Raw genomic sequence first — 22,592 nt, 5'->3', positions numbered from 1 at the left:
AGCAAAATGGCTGAAATGACTATTTCTGGATGATGTGTTGTAACTGTAAGTGAACTGTTAGGCTTGTGATTCCGGTGCTGCCTTTTAATACTGTCTTTTTGTGATTTGATATGCAAGATTAGAAAAGCACACAGACAGTGCACACTTCCACCAAGGGGCTCATTTTATCACTTTGTAGAACGCAGCATGCAAATATATTAAACACCTTCAATAACTGGCAACAAGAACACTGACAGTTTCCTGTCACATCACAAAGATGCCGACTGAGCTAAAGTTGTTGTCATCTGGTAATGTTCAATAAAGTGAAGTTTAATGGGGTTTTTTTTTGCATAGGTAAAAGGTCATCCCAGTGAATGAGGACACTTTCAAAACATTCTGAATCCACGTGGACCTACAAAACACTTTTGGTTAACCCTTTTCCAGCCAGGCCTGAAAATGAAATGAAAATTGACAGACAAACCAGCACCTGTGAAAATATAAGTGACAGAAGATACATGGATTTAAATGCGCTTCCCTGTGCAATGCACGCTCTTGACTGACTGGACCCTGACTATTTCTTAATCTGCTCTCAACACACTAGGAATGTCTTCATCACTGGGGAAGAAAACAGGATGCCAATAGAGCTTACAAATTCTGTGGTCTGCAGGTTTTGCGACTGTGACCTTGTGTGTTAAATTTCAGCTTATGTTGGTGTAAGTTCTCACAGGAATGCAGTGCCTTGTTTGGATATGTATTTCAAACCTTTTTCTGACTTTCTGCCAAAATAAAACACTTGTTTTTTTGCATTCTTGAGTCTAAACATATATTATTCCTTACTGAGTTCATTTTCTCTCTGTCCAGGCTGAGTGATCCAACTGTGACAAACACAAGTCAATGAATGAAAACAATACAACCAATGATGGACAAGAAAAGTGGTGAGAGATGGACACAGTGTTTTATTGATTTTTTTTTTTTTTTTATGAAGCTCCTCGACAGAATGAACTATTCAATAATTATTTCTTCCTTTTAGTCAAGGACATTTACAATTTCAGTTATGGAGTCACATGTTGCATATTCCCTTGCCCATTCATTCATTTTTTATTTATTTAATTTTTGGTGATATGGCCAAAATATTTAAATGTTCTGGTTTGTATTTTTTTTATTACTCCAACATTATTTATTTTATAAAACAAATCATGAATAAATAGAGTGCATTTGTAAATTACATTTTTTTCTGAATTTCCTATTTGTTACCTGAACAAGAATTATTGCAACCTTTGCATTTTATTTTAAAGTTCATTTTGTTCTAGAAGTGTATTTTGTCTTGAATTTATTATTTATGTAACTTATTTATGCAACCCAGTGATACAGTCTGATATATATTAGTTGGAAGACATTATCCATGTTTCTCTCCACTGCATTCCATTTCTTAAATATTTCATCTGCCCACAGCGAACGGCTTGCAGACCAAAGTCAGTGAAGGAGAGGTCCAGAGAAAGCAGCTCCCCTACTCAGTAGAAACCCCGTATGGCTTCCACTTAGATCTGGATTTCCTCAAGTATGTGGATGATATCGAAAAAGGGAACACCATAAAAAGAGTTCACATCCAGAGGCGGCTCAAGGGGCCGCCAAAATTCAGTACCTTACCGAGGAATTTCAGCCTCCCTGGCCATGGAGCTCGGCCTGTCCTTAAAGAAAAAGAGATTGCCTGGACCGGGACCTCAACCTTGGGTCCCAAGCCAAAATCAAGGTTGACAGAGGTGCAACAGGTTTTAGATTTTAGGGGAGGTGAAGGAGGCAATTCCCTCAGGGGTTCAACTGGTCAGGGATATGTGTCTCTTAAACCGAAAGAGGAAGGAGGGGTTGGGACACAGGGTGTGGAGGAGAAAGCTCTGGGTCTTCAAGGCCGGCCAAATCTGCTTCGAGCGTCAAGCATGCCAGTGACGTTACAGCAAAGGAAAGGTTCTGATTCCAGCAGTCCGGATCGTGTCACTGGAACACCAGAGAACGGTTCAACGGAGAACATGTTCCGAGCCTCACCAGACATAACCGAGAGAAGAGTCCCTCATGACAGGATAGGCCTTCATCAACAGATAACAGTAGCACTCAAACGGGTCAGGGAGCTTGAGGAGCAAGTCAAAACTATCCCAGAACTTAAGGCTCAGATTGCGTCTTTAAGGTCGGAGAGAGAGCAGCTACTCCGTCAGCTACAAGCACAAGCTCAGGCATTAGTTTCTGCATCACCCCCTCTGACGACTTCTGGTTCAGATACAGAGCGACAGACCCAGTCACAAAGATCCAAACAGGGTTTTAATTTACCTTTAGTAACCACATCCACTGGCGATGTTGAGGTTTCAGAAGCAGATTTGCCAAAGCAACCGAAAGAGGTGAAAGATGCAACAGAAGAAAGTAGAATTACAGCTCAAAAGGACAATTGCCAGGAAACTAGCACAGATTCTTCTGCTCAAGGACGTAGTCAAGAACAGCTAATAGTCAAAACAGACAGCCAGGAGGTTAAACCACCGAGAAGAAAGGGAGATGTTTGCAATAATCAGGATGCTAACACAGCAAACAAAGGTACACATGGTGACCCAAGGGTTGTCCAGGGTTTGAAAGAGCAGCTAAAGATACTCGAAGACAAGCTGAGTCACGCAAGTCAAGAACTAGAAAGAGCGAATCATCTCCTGAAGGAGCAAATGGCTGAGAACAAGTTAAAAGAAGATAAGATACAGCTGTTGAGTGAAGGACTGGCGATGGAGGTGTGTAGAGAAGCACAAGGCACACCAAGAAGAGAAAGCATCGATGCTGGCACAGTGACGGAGAAGGTCGATTTCACCCATCGAGAGACAGAGACGGAACCATGTGGTACAGTCGACCAAGGAACGGACACTGACAGAATCTGTATAGAAGTGCGGCTACCTCAACCGGGAGCTGGACTTATGGAACAAGTGTCAGAAAGTAGTACACTAAGCATAGCTGAGAGGCAGATAGACATCGAGGTGGCTGTTTCAAGTCCACCCAGACCGAGAGCCAACAGCATGGAGCGAGGCACTGTAACTGAGAGGGTTGCCACTCAGGACCAGACAACTGAGACACCTGTTACAGAAAGAGTAAACCAAGTCACGGAAACAGAAGACGAGACAGTGAACAACCACCCTCATAGACCGCGGGCTAGCAGCGTAGATAGAGGGACGGAGACAGAGAGAGTGCGCACCATGGACAGAGTGACAGAGACAGAGGTTGCCCAGAGAAGCAATCAGCAGACTGAGACTGAGGTACCGCATGATAACAATCCTGCCAGGGAAACAGTGAGTGAAGAAGTCACAGAAAGTGCACGCAGCCAACAGGTCAATGTCCATAATGTGGTTGGTGAGCAAGAGGAGGGCAAGACAATGGTGGAGGAGAATGTTGTTGGTAAAGTTGTGACTGAGATTTTAGTTGATGATAAGGTAAACATCACTGATGTTTCAGACACTGCAAAAATTGAAGAAGGGCAGAGAGACGCATCTGTAGGTCAGGATGGTGCAATAGGTGATCCCAGAACAGGGCTGACCGACTCAGAAACAAAAGAAAACATTCCTCCTGAGAGTGTGGTGACAGAACCAGTAGAAAAGAAACCAGTCGAGAGTGAGATTGTGAGAGCCACCATTAAAGAGACTGTCGTCACAGACACTGTTGTCATAACAGCCGAGAGCCCTGCAGTGAAGACGGTTGTTCCAGTTAGACCGCAGAGAGGTCGAAGGCCCTCTGGAGAACAAGGGCCACCAACGCTTGCTCAACCTCAACCTGCCCCTGTGCGTCCACGCAGGGGTTCAAGTGAGAACCAGGGACAGCAGCCAAAGCCAGAGTCAAAAGTCCAGGTGCAGGAACAGAAAGTATCCCCACAGGCGAAGACTGAATCCCTGTCTCAGACTGTGGGCGATAAGTCTCCCGAAAAGATTGAAAGGCAACCTCCTACTGACATTGAGAATAAAAGAGAGATTCAAACTTTGCCAAAGTCAGTTCAAGCGCAAACCTCGACGACCAGACGGAATTCAAAGGAACTAAAAGCACTACAGAAGGGATCAAGTGTATCACTGCCTTCAAGTCGTGGATCAGGCGGAAACCAGACTCGCCCTGCACGCCAGGGGTCAAGTGAAGTCCAGCCTCCGACTAGAAGAAAATCCAGTGAGTCTCAACCACCTACGAGCGAGGCCCAGTCACTACGTAGGGGCTCAAGCGAAGCAGGCCAGCGGCGCGGCTCGGGTGAATCCCAGGCTTCCCGCCGTGGATCTGGCGAATCACCAACCTCCCCAGCGGCTTTGGGCCAAGTTGTAACCCGATTAACTGGCCTTTTGGGGGAGCAGTGGGCTCAGCTGGGGAGCAGCTCTGGAGTTCAGCAGACAGTGAGCCAGCAGGAGACCCCCGGAGCACAGAAGCAGACGGCTGGGAAAAGAGCAGAGGCAAGCAAAGGGGCATCGGCCAAGCCTGCGGGGAAATCTTCGACTGTAGCATCAGGGAAACCAGCGGGGAAGCCCGGACCCTCAAAAATGAGCTCCATTCAGAGTCAACTGGTCAGTTCCCTCAGTGTCCTTTCAGCCTTCTACTCTCCAGCCCAGAAAGCTGCTGCTGCCAACAAACAGCAAGAACAAGGTGAGATGTTTGTACTAACCAAACAGTCATGATGTCAAATACCATATTCCTCATACTTTGTTCAGAGTGAAATGCTGACGTGGACCAGTGTAAATGTGAGTCTGATTTGTACGTTGCATCTACGGGTGACGACATGGTTACTCAACTGTGATTCACTGGTGCTGATGATGAAATGGTCCTTCTTGCTTTCCTCATGTTTGAAGTCTCTCCTTGGATGGTTAAATCCCCTGAGCCATTGCCAATCATCTGATGAGATTTCTGCCATTTCTCAAGTGTGTAATCAGATTTCTGTCGTCTCATCTGCGAGATTGCCCACACAAACAACTTCATCCTTGTGTCTCTGTTGTAATAAGCACATTTATATATTCTGGGTTCATCTCGAGTTCAACTGTGGCACAGTGCACACAGTGGGGTTGGCATGTGTGTATTAATGTGGAGAGCGCAGTCACTCACTTATATATGCTGAAGTCCTATTTAATCCAAACAATAAATCATATTGTTTCCACAGTAATTCAAACACATCCTGCCGGCGGTAATCACAGTCTTGAGACGCTAATCTTCACTACATCGTTCTTCTTTGATGTCTTTTTTTCCATTTTATTTTGAGTGCTACTTGGCCGTGAGCCGCGTCCTAATGTCCATGCATAAAACATAGTCGAGCTCCTGCATCATGTCCTCCGTCAAGACCAACGAACACAACGGTTGTGGGCTGAGAGCCAACCAGAGTCAGCAGTGAAGCCGCTGCGGAATCAATTACGTGGTAGTTACATATATAACCAGACCTGTCAAGGCTGCGGCTCGTCAGTAGTGCTTATGAGCTTGAACTGCATGTTACAGGTCAGCAAACGATTCAAAAATAGAGGTGACGTAGAAGTTCATTGCCAGCAGTATTTTGTGGAAGATGATGACTCACATTGCAGGCATCGCCACAGTGGGCGTTTGTAAAAACTATGCTTAAAAAGTCAAGCGTTCATCCCCAGAGGTTGACTGAGTCACAGATTACACTTCCTGACCCAGGTAGAGAGAAGCATATTTACATAATTTAAGGGTTCACTGAAAGGAAAAAGCAGACGGTAATAAATGAATAAATTAAGCTTTCTCTACTAGTCTGTGGCGCAGATGTTTGGATTGGAGATATGCTGGCAAAACATACAGACTGGATTAATAACAATTAGACTAAAACGTCCCACCAACTACAATGTTGACGTTGTGCTAACGCCTTTAGCTCGTACGTCTAAGGGAAATTAAGTATGATGGAAATCAGACTTAGCAGTCTGTGTTATTCCACTGCAGTTCTACTTCCCTTTAAATGCAGTAACAGTGTTCTGTAAAATAGGCCATCTTTGTTGTGTAGGTGGAGCAGGACTCAGCTGCTTCTATGGCACTTAAAGTACTCCCTGTGGACACCTTTAGGGGCCTCGTAGTGCCAACTAAATTCTTTTGAATGGTTGATACTGCCATTTTTAAATGTGACTCACTTGTTGACAAAAAGTCGTCAATATAACTGAAGCTTTTTTTGTTTTTTTTTCTTCCCATCGTTCCTTGCTTTTCATCTCTTTCTTCCTTTTGCTCTCGGCACCAGGTCTCAAATCAATCATGAAGAAAAATGGCAGCGCTGACAAGCCGGGCAGCAAGGGAGCCAAGAAAAATCTGAAGTTTGTTGGCGTGAATGGAGGGTAAAATCTTTTTAAATCTTCCTTGTTGGTATTGATTTTTCTCGGGGTTTTTACTTCAGGTGAACGTCTGTGTTCTTGCCTGGTCTGCTTGGTTCATTATTCGTTCCCCCCTTTGACATCCGTGGATTTCAAATTTCTCGATGTTGTAAGCGTGTAGCTGTATGCCCTTCAGAGAAATGAAAACATCTCTCAACTGTACACGCTGATTTGATCTCACTTCCCTTGTCCTTGATATCCTCTGGAATCCTGGGAATGTTGTGGCCTCTGCATGTGTGTGTGTGTGTGTGTGTGTGTGTGTGTGTGTGTGTGTGTGTGTGTGTGTGTGTGTGTGTGTGTGTGTGTGTGTAGCCACCTAACCATGAATCAGGTATATTCAATATCAGACATGATCTGATCAGTGGCCTTAGTCATTGGACTCCCTTCATTATCCACCTCAGTGATCACACCTACTCTAAATATTCCATCAGCTGTCCCCTGGGAACAAGGCTCGGTTTGTTCACGAGAGCATAAACACACGTATGGGGGATTTTTATGCTTTATGTCAACGATAAAGGATGTTTTGGAAGCCTGGGCTGTCGGGATGTAGGGGATGGGGGAGTTATTCAAGCTGCTCTTAATGCTGCCCTGAGGTTCGCCTCTCGACAACATGTTTAAATTCCTCTCCATTTTATCACTCTAGCTGTTTGGGTGTCTGTTTAAGAATAAGAAATGTCTTCAGCATCAGGGTCAAAGACAGGTCTTGGGAGCTTTAGCTAAATGGCCACAATTTCTTGAAATCTCAGTGTTTGTGATCACCTTTTCGTGAAATACTACCGCCATTTCACATCAGCCAGTGTCATCTCTTCTCAGCCAGTTATGCCAAAGTCCAGCAGGTTAAATGAAATGTTATATACATTGAAGTATCATCGTTGACAAATATGGACAAGTGGACCAGTAACTTGAAAGATATACAGTATTAAGAATCAATAGGTGAATATTATTTGTGTTATGTTTCAGGACGCTGTAATTCAGGGGTAACCAACTCTTCCAAAAAGGGCCGGGTGGTTGCAATGCGATGCGATACAATTACTTTTATTTATCCCACAAAACATATGTACATACATAGAGTACAAAATAAAAAGAAATATGTATGATTTTTGTTTCATCCAATGGCACACATGCAGTTTAACCTATGAGGTGTCGGCTGAAACAAGCCTCAACTAACTACAGTCTTCAGACTCCGGATTGATGTTGCTGCACGTGCTTGTTGGGTTGGAACAAAAACCTGCACCCACTGTGGCTCCTTCTGGAACAGTTTAGCAACACCTGCTACAACAATATGTCCTTCAGAAAAAGTACAACAGTATGTGACACAAACACTGTGATAAGTATATGTTGAGAAACAACAAATATTGAAGATGTAAATGATAGACAGCGATTAACTAATGGTCGAGTCCAAAAGTGGCTATGTGTTATATATGTGTAATATGTATATATGTGTAATACTGCTGTGTATGTGGCTTCTGAGGAGCTCTGTGGTGAGGAGAATGTATAAAGAATAATTTTCAAAATCAAGGATCTCCAACCTACAGTGCTTGTGGGCTTCTAGAGTCTTGGCTTTAAGTAATGCCCCCCAAAAATAAAAACATGTAAGGAAGTATATTTGTGTATAGTCGATTTAAAGCAATGACCACTGACAAAGGCAATAGGTGTGGGCTCTTCTTAGTCATCACTCATGAACAAAATTCTAGCTAGCTATATACTGGTTTCAAGACCGTAAAAGCAGCTGAAGAAATCCACAACAAAGCAGTACGTATGTCACAAGTCACTTCTTACTGGACCTTCCATATTCCTTATATTGATCTGAAACTTGTTGTGAGGTGATGTGCTGCATCCTCGGATGGAATCTGTCTTGTTTGTGATAATGCTTGATGCAATATTCAATAACTGGCAGCTGAACTGAGCCTCCCTCAGGGTGACGGTGTCATCATCACGATCATCGCCGATCACAGAAGGCACTTTGGCTGATCAAGTGCCTTGATACACTCTGATGACAGTATTGCAGCAAATGTTTTCTATTGAATTCAGAAGACTGAAAAGACTCATTTTAGTTAGAATATTATTCTTAAGGGTCTTTTTTATTACATTATTACCTATTTGTGAAAAAAATCTAATTATGAAGTTCAACTATTTATACAAAAAATATACAAAATTATTCAAGCATAATTATTTAGTATTAAAAAAGATCAACCTTTCGATAATTATTGAATTTAACTATTTAAACCATTAGAATTTAAATGATTGGATTGATCTATTTAAAAAAATCTACCTCAGAATTGTTATATTGTCACTTTCAGTTATTCAATATTCTGACGGCACAAATGTAGCGGGCTGAAAAACCTTTTCTGTGGGTGTTGTGTTAAGTCATCTGCGGGCCCCAAGTTTGAGACTCTTGTAATAGCAAGACTAATCTATAGGCCCTTCATTTGTTGGCCTTCTTAACAATCCCGTGCACATTTTGAATCACCATCACTACTGTACTGTATATTGAAAACTGTGTCTGTCTTTTGTTCTCAAGTTATTGTATCAGTCTGTCTCAATCACGCCTTGTTATGATCGAGGAGCGGAGCGGGACCCAAGTGCTGTGATGAGGAACTCACAGGAGGCAAGATACGGAGGAAGTACAATATTTAATGATACACAACAACAAATCCTGAGCAGAAAGCGTCACCGAATCGGGAGATCAAACATAACGTAAATCTGTAAGCAGAGAGACAAAACACAATGAACAGCAGCAACAAAAAGCACAGAACAAACCAAGAAACACGTGGAAACAGTGGAAGGAACAAAACACTTACTCAGGCAGCAGGGATAATCAAGAAGTATGAAAACATTGAGCCGAACGAGCGAAAAGTGAGCACGAACAAGGAGAGAGTCAATTTACCACAAGGAACGAATGGAGTTGATCTGGCACGCGATGCTGGAGTCCAGGTGCTTAAGAGATCTTGACGCTGATTAGATCATTAACTCCAGCTGTGTGCCATTAACCAGGAAACAGAACACAAAACGTCTCATCACATCTTTACTATCTATCTATTTCTATTAAATAGAACATTACCTCCCAGAACAAACCACTTGTTCATTCAGATCTATCAAAATTCAAACGCAGCGCCTCTCCAAAAATTTTATTTCAGATGAATGAATCATAACTGGTCCAAAACCACGAGTCTTGTGTTCTGATTTTCATGCTTCGCTGTTTTCTCTACCAGCAGGTATGAAACAACATCAAGTGAAGAGTCCAGTGGGGATGAGAAGGCGATGGTGGCGGCGGAGCAGGAGGAGGACAGCTCAGAGCCAGAGGTGGAGAAGGAGTCGGAGGTGCAGCCAGAAGAAGGAGCAGAGATGCAGAAGAAGGAGGAAGGAGCTGAGGACGTGAGGGCTGTGGAGAAGGAGAGTGAGAGAGGTCTTCTGGAACCAGAAAGAAGCCAGGAGCTCCTGGAGGAGCTGGCTGAAGGGTGAGACGTCTTGTTAGTGACATAGTTGACTGATGTCATCACTTCCATCCATCCATCAGCTGCTTTTTTTGCCCACTTGAACTGAGCTGAAAGACAAAGCGCTTGATTTACCGAGCCAGCTACAGTAGCTTCCTACTCTCACCTGTGGTCACAGCTCACAATCTGTATGGACCCTGTATGACTATGACATATTGGGTGGAGAGAGTGTTGCTCCTACTAGAGGAGCCAGTTGAGGTGCCTTGCCACATTGGAAACACTGGAGAGCTTTAGTCTGTGGACCTTCAAAGGCCTCATTGTTTCCCAGAAGAGATGGAGGATGATACTGTATGTCAGGGGATTGGCAAGGCATGATGTCTTTACTGCAGCTGCTGCTCCTGCAACCTACTTTGGCTAAGAAAGTGGATGGGTGCCCCATTAAAACCTCCAGTCTTTGCTGACAATGACCTTTTGTTTTTCTCAGGAATGTGGACAGAGCTGATGTCCACCTGGGGGGAGACAGACTTAATATTAAGCCATCGCTCAGCACCTGTCTAATTATATCCAAGTGTGTGTTTGTGTGTGTGTGAGTCAGGGTGGTGCTTTATCACGGTCCTGATCTGTATATTGCGCTCTTGCAGAGCCACAGTCGGCTCTTCTGAAGCTCAGTATGAAACTAACGCTTTCAAAAATGCTGACAATATTCCTCATATTTCTCTGCCAGAGTAGACCATAGTGGCCATTTCCTGACAAATGTAGGTTTTCCCAAAAGTGATTTGTTACTGAAAATGTATCTTTCAACGTAATATCATCATCATTATTGTTCATGCGTTGGTGGTTGACTCCAGGCACTGACTTGGTTTGGACAGGTTCCCTGTCATGAACTGGTGTCCCCCACCTGTGCCCTACTGTATACACCACGATCTGCACCTGTACTACTGTTATGCTGCTAGTACGGAAAGATCTGCTTTTACAAACTGACTGTTTTGTTTTCAGGGGAAAGGTGGACAAAGGTTTCATCGATGCCTGCCTCTACGTGAAAGACCGCATGGAGGAGGTGTCGTCACCTGATAAGGAGATGGTACGTCACATTTATTGTTTCCTTGTCAAAACTGATTTAATAGAAAGACTTGATTCATTGACATATGTTCGGACATCTCCCTGTTTTTAGTCAATTTTTTATCCCTGGTTATCACTGGTGTTTCATATTTATGGCCGCAACATTTAGTTTATCACACAGAAAAATGTCTATTTATGGTGGGATTATTTCAGTAACAACATGCCGGTATGATATCAATCTATATGCATAATATTTTTTTCTCTTTCAGAGGATTTGTTTCCATATAGCCACAATATTCTGGCTCAATGCTCATGTTTGTGACTTCCCTCCCTCTTCAGCGTCAGGTTCTCGTGGTCTTGTACCAGGAATGGTTCAAAGTCTCCAGCCAGAAGGACTCGCAGGCCGACACTGTCCGGCTGTACCTGCGGCAGGTGGGATTGACCACGCCCACCCTCTTGCCTTACGTGGTCAACTTGACAGATGGAAACGGGAATATGGCTCTCCACTACAGCGTGTCTCATTCCAACTTCTCTGTGGTGAAGCTGCTGCTGGACACCGGTAGGTTACAGATAATGGCACCAAAGTCAGTTCTAGCACTGTGATTCATGACAGGAGACAAGTTCAGTACTGAACGGTGCAGTACCTGTCAGTTGCTCATCTCACGTGTGTGTTTTCAGGTCTCTGTGAAGCCGACAACATTAACAAAGCGGGCTACACCCCCGTGATGCTGGCAGCCTTGACCCCTGCTGACAGTCCTGATGACCTGGAGGTTGTCCAGCAGCTGCTGAAACTGGGCGACGTCAACGCACGCTCCAGACAGGTAACATTAATCCACCACATGACACAATATCCTAAGACTGATCTCAACTCAGACTGAAGCAAGAAATGTTCAGGCATTGAAGCAAGAAATGTTCCATTGGCAGGGCCTCTTTCAACTCTCACCATGGAGACTTCAGTTATGCTTAAACTGAATGTTCATGTAAAAATTAAGTGGCAGCTTAATATATATGAAAGAAATATGCATTGAACGACAGGTATGGTATAGATTTTACTTAATGCAGCTGTTGATGCAGCTAAGCTATCTTTGCCACACAATTCAGTGTTGTTGCATAGACACCATGAGTGACTCGTGGAAGGAATTGATCAGGAAATTCTGAGATATAAATATATATATATATATATATATATATATATATGTCTGCTGTTAGCTCGCTCAGCTTTTAAATCAATGACATAAGAACCACACAGCTGGCAGACAACTGCGCCCAGAAGAACAAGACAACTCTTGATGGACGTGTTTATGGTTCGTGAAATGACTCGACTCTGTGTCGTGACAAGCATCTCCTAAGTGAAATAAACTGCGCCGTGCAAGCTGTGATCCAGGAGGTCTTTGTTCACGTTGCACACAATGGCACATAATTTGATAAATCCTCTGGGAGGTTGCCGACTTTTTTTTTTTTTTTCAAAGTAGGTCACAGTGCAGAGATGCATGTCAGCTGTTTTGTCAGCCGAGCTATTTATTATTCTGCGGCAAAGCAAAATTTCAAAACAGCTCAGTGTTGTACAGAAGAGATAACAACTGCTTTTGTTGATTCATCTTTGAATACTGTAGCAATGACTCAGCATTCTGACAAACATTTATTTACACACTTGAATCAATCATTATTTCATTTTGGGGAAGTACACTGGAACAGTGGTTAGTAAGGGGGGTGCGGATCCTTCTCTGTCCTGTTGCTCTCTGCGTTCTGAGAGATTTCCAACCACGCTGGCCTAGAAGTAGGCTCAACAAATTGATCCACATTTGCCTTGTCTTGCTACTTTACAGCCTACAGTCTAAACGACGGATCACGCTGAATTGAAGGCAGTAAAGAGATCAAATAGTCCAAGTCTCCTGGTAACTTTTTGATGGATGAGTTTGATGGGTCTCTACTTCAAGATAATGTGTTCTCGCTCTGAGTAGTCACACAGTGTCACTGTTTATTATCAGAGTGAAGGAGATGGGCTCTCCTTTGTGTGGCCAACCCGACCACCACAGTGACAATAAGAAGCGCTGACTCAGAGCTGTGATAAACTCTTCAGTCAAATCTGCCCGTGCTCACACGTCACACCTCTCTTTCATCCATCTAACTTCATGTCCGCTTTTCTGTCCATTGTGCTTAACCTCTGACGCTTCAACCTCGCGCCTCCTCCAGACGGGCCAGACGGCGCTGATGCTGGCGGTGAGTCACGGACGGCTGGCCATGGTGAAGCTTCTGCTGAGCTGCGGGGCTGATGTGAACGCTCAGGATCGTGAAGGGTCCACGGCGCTGATGTGTGCCAGCGAACACGGACACACTCACATTGCAAGTCTGCTGCTGGAGACTGGATGCTGTGACCTGAGTCTCACGGACCAGGTAATACTCTAATGCTGCTGAAGACTGCCTTTTTCCTCTCAGTCACACTGTGCGTGTCAGTCAGCAACGAGGGATCAAAACTGGCAAGGGACGTTGACTTGGCGTGTAGAAAGGTGCCCTACTCTACTCACTACAACAGCATTGACCCTCAGAATTTGTGACCCTGAACGAGGCTGTGACCTGCCACAATTATACGCCAACTTTTCCACATGACAATCTTTCACAAGCCACAACATCCCTAGTGCGCTCCAACGGCATTATCCATCTCCATTGGTAGTACGTCACTTCATGCCACCTACTTGCCCCGTCTTGGTTTGCCATTCTGCTTTCCGCATTACTTTTCCCTGGAGGCCAATTTTTACCACATTACTTGCTACTTTCAAAATGTGCCACTTTGTTGGAGGATTTGTACCTTTTACTATCTACTTGATGCTGCGCTGCAGGAATTCAGTTTTCTCACCTCCACCTGCCTTTTTTGTTGCCTTGCCAACATCTGCAACACTGCCATCACCTTTGTGGCAGGCCACACCCCACGTACGGTAACTTGCTTATTTATGATGCATCATGCAACCCTGGTTCAGCAGTTATTGACCCTCCCCTTTTCCTGCTGGCATGTCTCTTTTAACAGCGTTACCTGGCCCCTCATTCTGGATTGTTCCCTATCCTCATTGTGCCATGCCACTTTTCACAAGGTTCAACAATATATTCATATGTACCGCATTCCACTATCATCATCATCACTTTCAGGATACGGTCCTGCCTCTCATTTGAGAACTAGGGGGTTTCTGGGAAGAGTGAAGTCTGGGCTTCTTCCCTTGTGACGGATGGATGGTTTAGCTACTTGGTAGAGCTTTTGAATCGCCTACTTTTTAATGAGCCATCGTGTGTCAAATAAAATTTGGGTTTATTTGAAAAGCTATGAGAGGAACTAAGGACTCTTACTGACTTCTCCTGACTTGGTGGAACCAGACTGACACAACACTGCCACCATCTGCTATAACCGACGAACTGCAGAAATCTTTTTTTCAACCCTGTTTTTCTTATGCAGAATGGACAGACAGCTCAAGCAGTTGCAGAAGAAGCCTCCCACCAGGACATAGTTGACCTTATGAAGTCCAATGCCAAGACCCAGGCCTCATAGATGACCACTTGCAAGCCTGGTGGGATTCACGCCTGCCAACCAAAACCGCCTTTCAACAAAGACAAAATAAGAAAAAAAGCCAGAGATGGGTGCGATCTGTTTACCTTCAATCCGCCTTCGCTCATTCACAAACCTCTGAGCAACACCGCGGCGTCCATCTCTCCTCCACACCTCTACCGACATCAAAAAAATGCTGCATTGACCACTCAGTGGACGGACGAGGTGGGTGTTGACGACGACAAAAGGCCTTGACACATTAAAAAGAAAAAGCAAAAACAATATGAGTCACTGATGAACTGCTGCTTTTTATCATCGAACAATCTCTTGGAAGCAAAATACTAAAGCACATGATCTACCTTTATAAGTATGACACAGATATATATGGCATTACTTTTTTATTTTTATGCCATCCTCATACTTAGTTTGGACTGAAGCCATTCTTGAAAACACAGTAGTCTGTATAGAGTGTTGCTGTGACAGATTATAGTTACTTATATACCAACACAACATCTGTATTTTGTACCGCTCTTTTATATGGTTTGTGTAAATATCCTTCATTATTGCTCATCCCTATATATAAAAACAGTAATCTGTGAATTTGTTTGAATGATGTAGAGTCCACATGTAGGAGAACTGACTGTGTATCATTCATTTATTTAACGTTCAACAAATGAGGAGAGTAAGCAAAAGAAAGAAAGGGTTAAGTTTTACGCTGTGCCGCGATCCTCAGGCTGTTGAGGTCAAACCTATAAATGCATCTCATAAATGCATGAAAATAATGTAATATAATTTCATGTTTATTCAAAACTTCCCCCAAAAAGCACATTGAAATTGAATCCTAATGATGATGAGTATATATATATATGTATATATACTCATCATCACTACGTGGATGACTACAATTTTACTCATAAAAACATTTACAAAACAAAAATCTCCACTCATACAATAAGGAAGTTACAGTAAGGCGTTGTCCTGATGTCATGTGCATGACAATCGACACGCGCATGCGTCAGTCGGATCTCTTCTATTTAAACGATTGCCGGAAAACTTATTTTAAATTGCCTACTCTCACTTGAATGACTGATAAAGGGATGATACACGAAATGATGGGTCTTTTAAAAATGATTGTTCTGTTCAGGAGGTGCCGCATGACACAATGATATCGCCTCCTGCTGGCTGCCCGACAGTGTCTACCACAGAGTTAGTCGGACTACTGCCTTTTCTGATGTGCCCATGTACATATGAAGTACGTCTTGCTCTCCTGCTCGTTACAAATCCAAACCATGTATGCAACGAAATGCACAATGAATGTGAGGCTGGCTGATACATTCCAAAACACTATATGTAGCATGAGAGGACTAACAGTGACTGACTTCCTGGGGTCGAACCGCAGGTTTCATTCACCGCACACGAAATGCCCCCTGAACTACTAATAAATATAGCAGGTATTCAGACGATGAAATGGCACAACATGGTGTTTAAAAGCAATGGAGGCTTGTTTTTGCATGACAATGGAGCAATACAAAAAGGGTCACAGATTAGGTCTGGACTGCTCTGTAATATGGATCAGTCAGATATTGCAAGATGTGGTTTTATTTTAATATTTCAGCTGGTCCACTGAGGTAAAAAAAAAAAAAAAAAGTGTAAATATTTTATTTAATGTCAAAATGGATTTAATCCCATGATTTTCAAGCAATGTGTCATTGATTTTGCTTTTATTTTGTAAACACATTATTATTGACTGAAGTTTCTCTAGTGTGTTTATTTTTTAGCAAGTTAAATTGTGATTTAATACCCAACTAATACATTTATCATTTTTAGAAGATCACAAATCTTAAATCTATTTTTTCCTTCTGATGTCAATTATTCCGTGGATTTATTATCCAATAATGCTGAAAGAAGTTCCTGCCAAAAATGAGAGATATTTTAAAAGCCGAAATAGTGCAGCATATTAAGGGGAGATTTACTGAAATTGTGATTTAATATTCCTGCTCTTTTCACCTGTTCTTAAATTAGAATTTCCTCGCATAAAAGAAAAAGTTCAAATATAGTTAAAAAATGGCGCAAATATAACGTAGTAGGAGGGAGAAGATCACAGTTCACAGTGAGTGTACTGACTGTGTAATTCATCTTTATGAGACATGAATATGCTGCTGCACGAAAAACCAGTATGTTGGTCTGATTTTTCAATACCACGCAGTTGTTTTGTGAGCCAGACCATGAGCGAGAGAGAGTGCAGAAATGTGTTTGAACAGGAATGGTTTCAAATGAGCAAAGACCTATTGTTATCCTAGATGAAAGTGTGATGAGGAGGGGCCACTGTAGATGCTGTATGGCTCCTTTAAAAGACACTTACGTGCATTTCTGACTCACTTGTATTCACAAACCTTTGGTAAATCTGCCCTTGAGTGTTGCACATTTAGAGAACCTTTTCAGTTTAATCACTTCAGCTTGCCAGATGATAATCCAGGATTATGTTGGTGTTGCATATAAATCACCGGAAGCTAAAATACTCCCAAACGTATTGAAAGTATATTTTTGTAGTTTAGATTATTATAACCTTAAAAGTACTCACGTTGTTGAATGATAGAGACAGGCCGTGTTGTGATACTGCTCCTATGGAACCAAAAATGCAGATATTTTTCTGGTGCAAAGAAGCACAAGCATTTAGATGCATCTCTTGAGAATGAAATCAAAATACCAGACTGCATCATTTAACCTTTAAGACAAAGCAGGATAAAAATAAATCCATGATAGCTGCGCCTGCGGTCTGTAGGGAGATCTCACCCACAAGCGCGACCCAGATGTGCTGAACTGTTGGGTCGCCAGCCAAGCCAAACACACGTTCTAATCTTCACCTGTGAATCCAGCCAAACACCTGTACATACAGTGTTGTGAATTGGTATTGTCTGACAGTTCTGAGAATTCTATCAAGTATTTATTCCAAATGATATATTTTTTATTAAATATATATTCTATATATATATATATATAAAGTATACTATGTATGCATGGATACATAATCCGGTGACTCCGTCTGCGCGGCGCTGATTACATATGAAGAAGGGTGTTTCCTGATGATGTGATGATTTGGTGCTTGTGTGATGTGTCATGTGACCTTTTATGCTAAACATGTGTGAAGGAAAGGACAACATCCACGATGATGAGTAGCTTGTATATGACAAAAGAATACACACCAGTACCTCTCTATCTATTCCTTGTACAATGTTTGATTCAGGAGAACGACTTCCAGATAAATAAATAAATATATATATATGAATATTTGAGACTGGCTCTGTGTCTGTCTTTGTCAAACATGTCAATATGGTTGCATTTCTTCGCTGAAAACACTAAGAGGTGGGCGCGGCTTGGATTTGATTGATCATATGCTGCTTCTCAGGCTGAAAAGAAGTGACTGGTGTCTTCCACACTTGTAGGCAAGTCATAGTTTTAAGCAATCTCCAACTACAGCAGTCAGTTATAAGGAACTGATTTCCACCATTGTGTTGTCCTCTGATTCATGAACAATGTTCATACCACAGATACACATCATACTGTGATATGCGTCATATATTCAGCTTTATTTGGACAACATGGGAATGTGGCTTAAAGGAACCTGCCGAGAAATCCATGTCAGGGGGCATCCTGATTATGAACCAGAGCACAGAACCCTGACATTATGACGCTCTGTGACTCCCTGAAAGTCAATATTGAGTAAATGCTCAACAGAGTTTATTGGTTTTTAGAGCTTGCATCATAGAGACACCATTCAAAGACCAAAACGTGTCACATGATCATGTGACCCCTGCTATTGCTTTTCTCTGGCCAGGGTCCCAGAATTCCCAAGTTATTCCCGGTTTCATCCCCAAAATTTCCCAGGAATGTCCCCTTTGAAAATGAATGTGCTAGCACCCCAAAAAAGCCAAACGTTCAAAGCTCCCCCCAAACTTTGGCCAAGAAACGCTGTTAAAAGCTTGAAACCTAGCCACATTCGATCTCTGTCTCCTTAAAAAAACAGAGCTAAGTTGTATTGTTTGAAGTTATGTCCCTAAATCAGTGTCAACCAACCAGAGATTTGGCAAAAAACAACAACAAAAAACAGGAGCAGAGCAGAAACAATGTCTTTCATTCGACGTCTGTGACCAAATGGTGAGCAGAAACATTGAACATGAAGCAACATGAGTTGCTTCTCATTTCCTAAACAACCATGTCGAAAGACAGATCCCGTGGAAAAGATGTTGGTCTATTTGAGAAGGGTCAAATCATTGGCATGCATCAAGCAGAGAAAACATCTAAGGAGATTGCAGAAACTACTAAAATTGGGTTAAGAACTGTCCAACGCAAAACTGGAAGGATAGTGGGGACCCATCGTCTTCGAGGAAGAAATGTGGCCGGAGAAAGATCCTGAATGATTGTGATCGGTGATCACTTAAACGTGTGGTGAGATCAAATCGAAGAAAAACAACAGTAGAACTGCAAATGCAATCAAAGCTAAAGGCAGTCCAATGAAATATTTCGGTGTGTGACCCTTTTTTTTGGTGGCAACTTGATGACAAATGATGGACCCATACATACATTTAAACAAGATATTGTTTATTTTGCATCAGTTTGACAATAGCACAATAAATCACGATGGCGGCTATATTCCAGTTTTTATATCACCGTATTTAGACTAAAGCTCTTTCAGTGTCTTGAAAATATTTGTATAAGAATTCCAATTTTATAAGAATTTCAAGTCCATTCAGAGTGGTGGAAACTCTGGCCAAAACATCCCTGAACAAGAGCAAACAGATGCTTTTGTTTGCTTTTGTTCAGGGAATCCTCCATGTTAGTTGTTGTGATCAGTGAACCAGGAACTCATGCACTTACAAAGGTTCTGTACAGGTTCTACAGTATGTATACAGAATATACGTATATATATATAATCTGTTATTATCTCTCTGTCTCCGTTTCACCGTGTTTTCCGGTCCACTGCGCTGTGGAAATAAGTGGGTTATTTTTGAAGCAGTAACATCAATGTCCGGAAGAGGGAGACATGACACTGTAGTTGGGGAGTGTCCACCCTCCCGTCGCATTCAGTCGACTGTGTTTGGAACATTGTTTTACATCGATGACAGCGCCTCATTCTTCCGTTGACATGAACCTGACTCAATAGCATAACAGGCCACCAGGTCGCCAGTAGCCCACACCAAAGCAGAAGGGCATATAAGGCTTGAATTACATGAGTTTGAATGGGTTTTTTTCTAGGGGTGTCAGTCGATTAAAAATAATAATCCAATTAATTACAGGATTTTGTAATTGCATTTTTACGTCATATCTGCTAAAGGTCTCCTGATAAAGAATTTGAATTCTAGGATATTAAAAAATTGTAGTGCATGACGAGTCAATTGAATACAGTAAGAAGAGAAGATTTGAAATCCAATTTTTTACTAGTGAACTGTGCTTCATAAATGAAATGCAAAAGTTAAGGTCAAGCACATCCGCAAACCAGGTAGGCCAGGTGCATTGTTCAAAAATGTCAATCAAATGCAGCAATACAGTTAAATAAATAAAATACAGCTGTCTTCAAAAATTTTATACAAATACAGCGATTCAGTTAAATAAATGTAATAAGGCTGTTTTAAAAAATGTAACACAAATACGATTCAGTTAAATAAATGAAATAAGGCTGTTTTCAAAAATGTAACACAAATACAGCGATTCAGTTAAATAAATAAAATTCTGAAATAAAATAAGGTTGTCTCAAATAGGCACTTAAGCTCAATATAGCAATTCAAAAATGAATAACAGAAGTATAACACGCCTCTAAATCAGGCAAAATGAAGAACTCATAATTAATTGCGTTAAATTGTGGCGTATTTAATTCATCGAATTAACGCGTTAAAATGACAGCACTAGTTTTTTCACGTGTTGTGATGTAGAAATGACATGATGTGGTGTGTGCTATTACAAGTTGGGTGGATGTTGAAGGCTGAGAACAATGACAAAAGCCCCAGGCTCCGGTAGAAGTTGTATATGTCTGCTGTTTAGGTTTTTCTTTAGGTTGCTGTGATTGTTCTGATGGTGGTTTTGAGATGAACCGGCTAAGTGACGTTGTTGTCCAGCGAAGGCCTTTCAAGTGGCACAATGGAATGTTTCAGAGGAAGCATTTGTAAACCTTGTCAATCTTGTCATTGTGCTCCAGCTATCTGGGATTTGTTGACTCGCGACGCCACAGAACTCTTTCCACTTTCCAAAGTGAAACGCTTTTCATTCGCATTTGGCTTGGCTGAGAGAAACCAAATAAACCCACTCGGGGACAATCTTTGTTGGGTGGCAGAGAGGAGCGAATTCCAGCAATCAATCAAGCTGCACACTCAGCTGAAGGCTCAATAAAATGTCAGCGATGAAGTGTAACCACTTCAAGTGTTTTGGCACTTTATTATGGACAAATTTGAAAGTGTGACTTTGTGGAAAGTGCTGCAGAACAGCCACATCAGCACGGGTCAATAGCTGCTGCACAGGCTTCAGAAAAAGAACCAGGAAAGAAAACGTGGTCGCATTTATTGGGCACTTTTGACTTTCATCTGTTCTGTACTGTTGTGCGTCTGAGACAGAGAGCACTGTGAGAATCACGGTTCATCTATTTGAAAAGCACGTTGTAGGTGCTGTTGTTTTTACATCCGTATTAAACCTCTTGTAAACAGCTGAATTCTTTTTTTTTTTTCCAATCAAACCATTTTAGTGGCCATTGTCCTTCCGATTCAGATGAACAAATACAAGTGTGCTCCTCTTAAAAAAAGTACATGCATACACCTAAAACAAAACATTGAACATGGAAATCTTCTGGCTATTATGAAATAATCGTCATTGAAAACAACCTTCCCTGTCATCTTTAAAGACATCAATATCCATATTTTCCTACCCAGTCTCTTTAAAATAAAAATCAGTGTCCACCTGAAATCACTGAGAAGAATGTAGTATCCATGCCAGACATATAGGCGGCACTGTGATGCGCTTGCAAAGACAGAGAAGAAGGTTTGCCATATGCTTACATCAAACCACATGGCAAGCAAAATGAATGGTGCATTTGGAGCTCATAATTTTATGTTCATGTTTTCAACAGCTCACCCATAGTAGCAGAACATGCACTACTCTGAAGTGACAGCTTTCAAGCTGCTAGACTGAGATAAAGAGACGTGGCGCTTGGACATCACCTCTTTGAATGCATCCATTTTGGTTGTACAAGAGCAAGAAAGGCAAAATGTTGGCTGAGCGAAGCCCGTATTCATAGAACTGAAGTTACGTTCAGTAACTATTATTTCTTGCAACAACCACATTTGTCTGACCTTTCCTCCTCTCCCTGAACCTTTCTGATCACCTTATCGCATCATGAGTGGCAAAGACGTCAGGCAGGGATGAGACAGCAATATAGTGAGACAACAAAGGCACAGATTTCTTCGTATTCACATTCTTGAAAGCGCAAAGAAGCTGGAGCAAAATGCAAGAAAACAACAACCTTTGTCAAAGCTTCTGTTTGAGGGCTTGGTTTTTGCAACATAAATCCTTGTGTGGATCTTGGAGATGTCGTGTAGGTCTACGTTACAGTATATCAGAATCGCTGCTCCGGAGCGCCACCTGGAGGGTAAAAGAGGCCCTGGCCACAACTGCAGGCTGGAAGAGAGGATCCTGTCTACAGTTGCTTTGGAACAAAACACCTCCCTCAACCAGACGTGCTAGACACGCTCATTGAACAAGGGCGGGCAGATGAAAAATTAGATGAGCTGTCAGTGGATGGCTTAAAAATAACGGCTGAGGTGAGGGCAGAGAAGACACAAATCATCTATATTATCTATATTACACCAGTAAACCCATAAATAAATAACCTCTACTTCCATGAGGAAATCAGCCATGTATCAGAAAATAATTGTGTTTGCAAAAATAAAGAGCCGAGCCGATGCCAGATCTCACACACACGCATGCACATTTGTTTTGCTGTTTTTGTGAGGACCTCATATTGATTTATGTTTTCAGCCACTCAGCCTTAACTTAACCATCCAAAACTAACCTTAACCAGGCCTCTGAACCAAACTTGTGCCCAATGATAATAACTACTTTGACTGACGTTTTAACCCTCTAAACCAGATGTGGGCAGTTAAATTTCCTAAAGGGCTGGCTGCGCCAAAGGAAAATTTTAAGTAACAAAGACAATTTATTTCATTATTTTACTTGCATCTTATTTGAATATAAATCATAATA

At 42.1% G+C, this 22,592-nt stretch overlaps 1 protein-coding gene across 6 annotated transcripts in view; it reads left to right on the top strand.

Annotated features, from left to right (window-relative positions):
* kank4 (KN motif and ankyrin repeat domains 4) overlaps positions 1-17,606 on the top strand; it is a 67,213-nt gene extending 49,607 nt beyond the window's left edge. For 5 of the 6 annotated variants that reach the window (XM_053873196.1, XM_053873219.1, XM_053873203.1 and 2 more), the window contains 9 exons: positions 841-914; positions 1,432-4,611; positions 6,194-6,287; positions 9,536-9,781; positions 10,754-10,838; positions 11,156-11,375; positions 11,495-11,637; positions 13,010-13,210; positions 14,259-17,606. In XM_053873196.1, the coding sequence (XP_053729171.1) occupies positions 878-914; positions 1,432-4,611; positions 6,194-6,287; positions 9,536-9,781; positions 10,754-10,838; positions 11,156-11,375; positions 11,495-11,637; positions 13,010-13,210; positions 14,259-14,351 (4,299 nt within the window). In that variant the 5' untranslated portion in view covers positions 841-877 and the 3' untranslated portion in view covers positions 14,352-17,606. The remainder of the gene's footprint in view (positions 1-840; positions 915-1,431; positions 4,612-6,193; positions 6,288-9,535; positions 9,782-10,753; positions 10,839-11,155; positions 11,376-11,494; positions 11,638-13,009; positions 13,211-14,258) is intronic. The other variant, XM_053873236.1, reaches the window with a different exon arrangement.
* The last annotated feature ends 4,986 nt before the right edge of the window (positions 17,607-22,592 follow it).

The sequence above is a fragment of the Synchiropus splendidus genome, chromosome 1, assembly GCF_027744825.2.
Source record: "Synchiropus splendidus isolate RoL2022-P1 chromosome 1, RoL_Sspl_1.0, whole genome shotgun sequence".
Classification (NCBI taxonomy): Eukaryota; Metazoa; Chordata; class Actinopteri; order Syngnathiformes; family Callionymidae; genus Synchiropus; species Synchiropus splendidus.
Note: the sequence above shows the minus strand (reverse complement) of the source record. Positions and strands in the feature narration are given on the sequence as shown.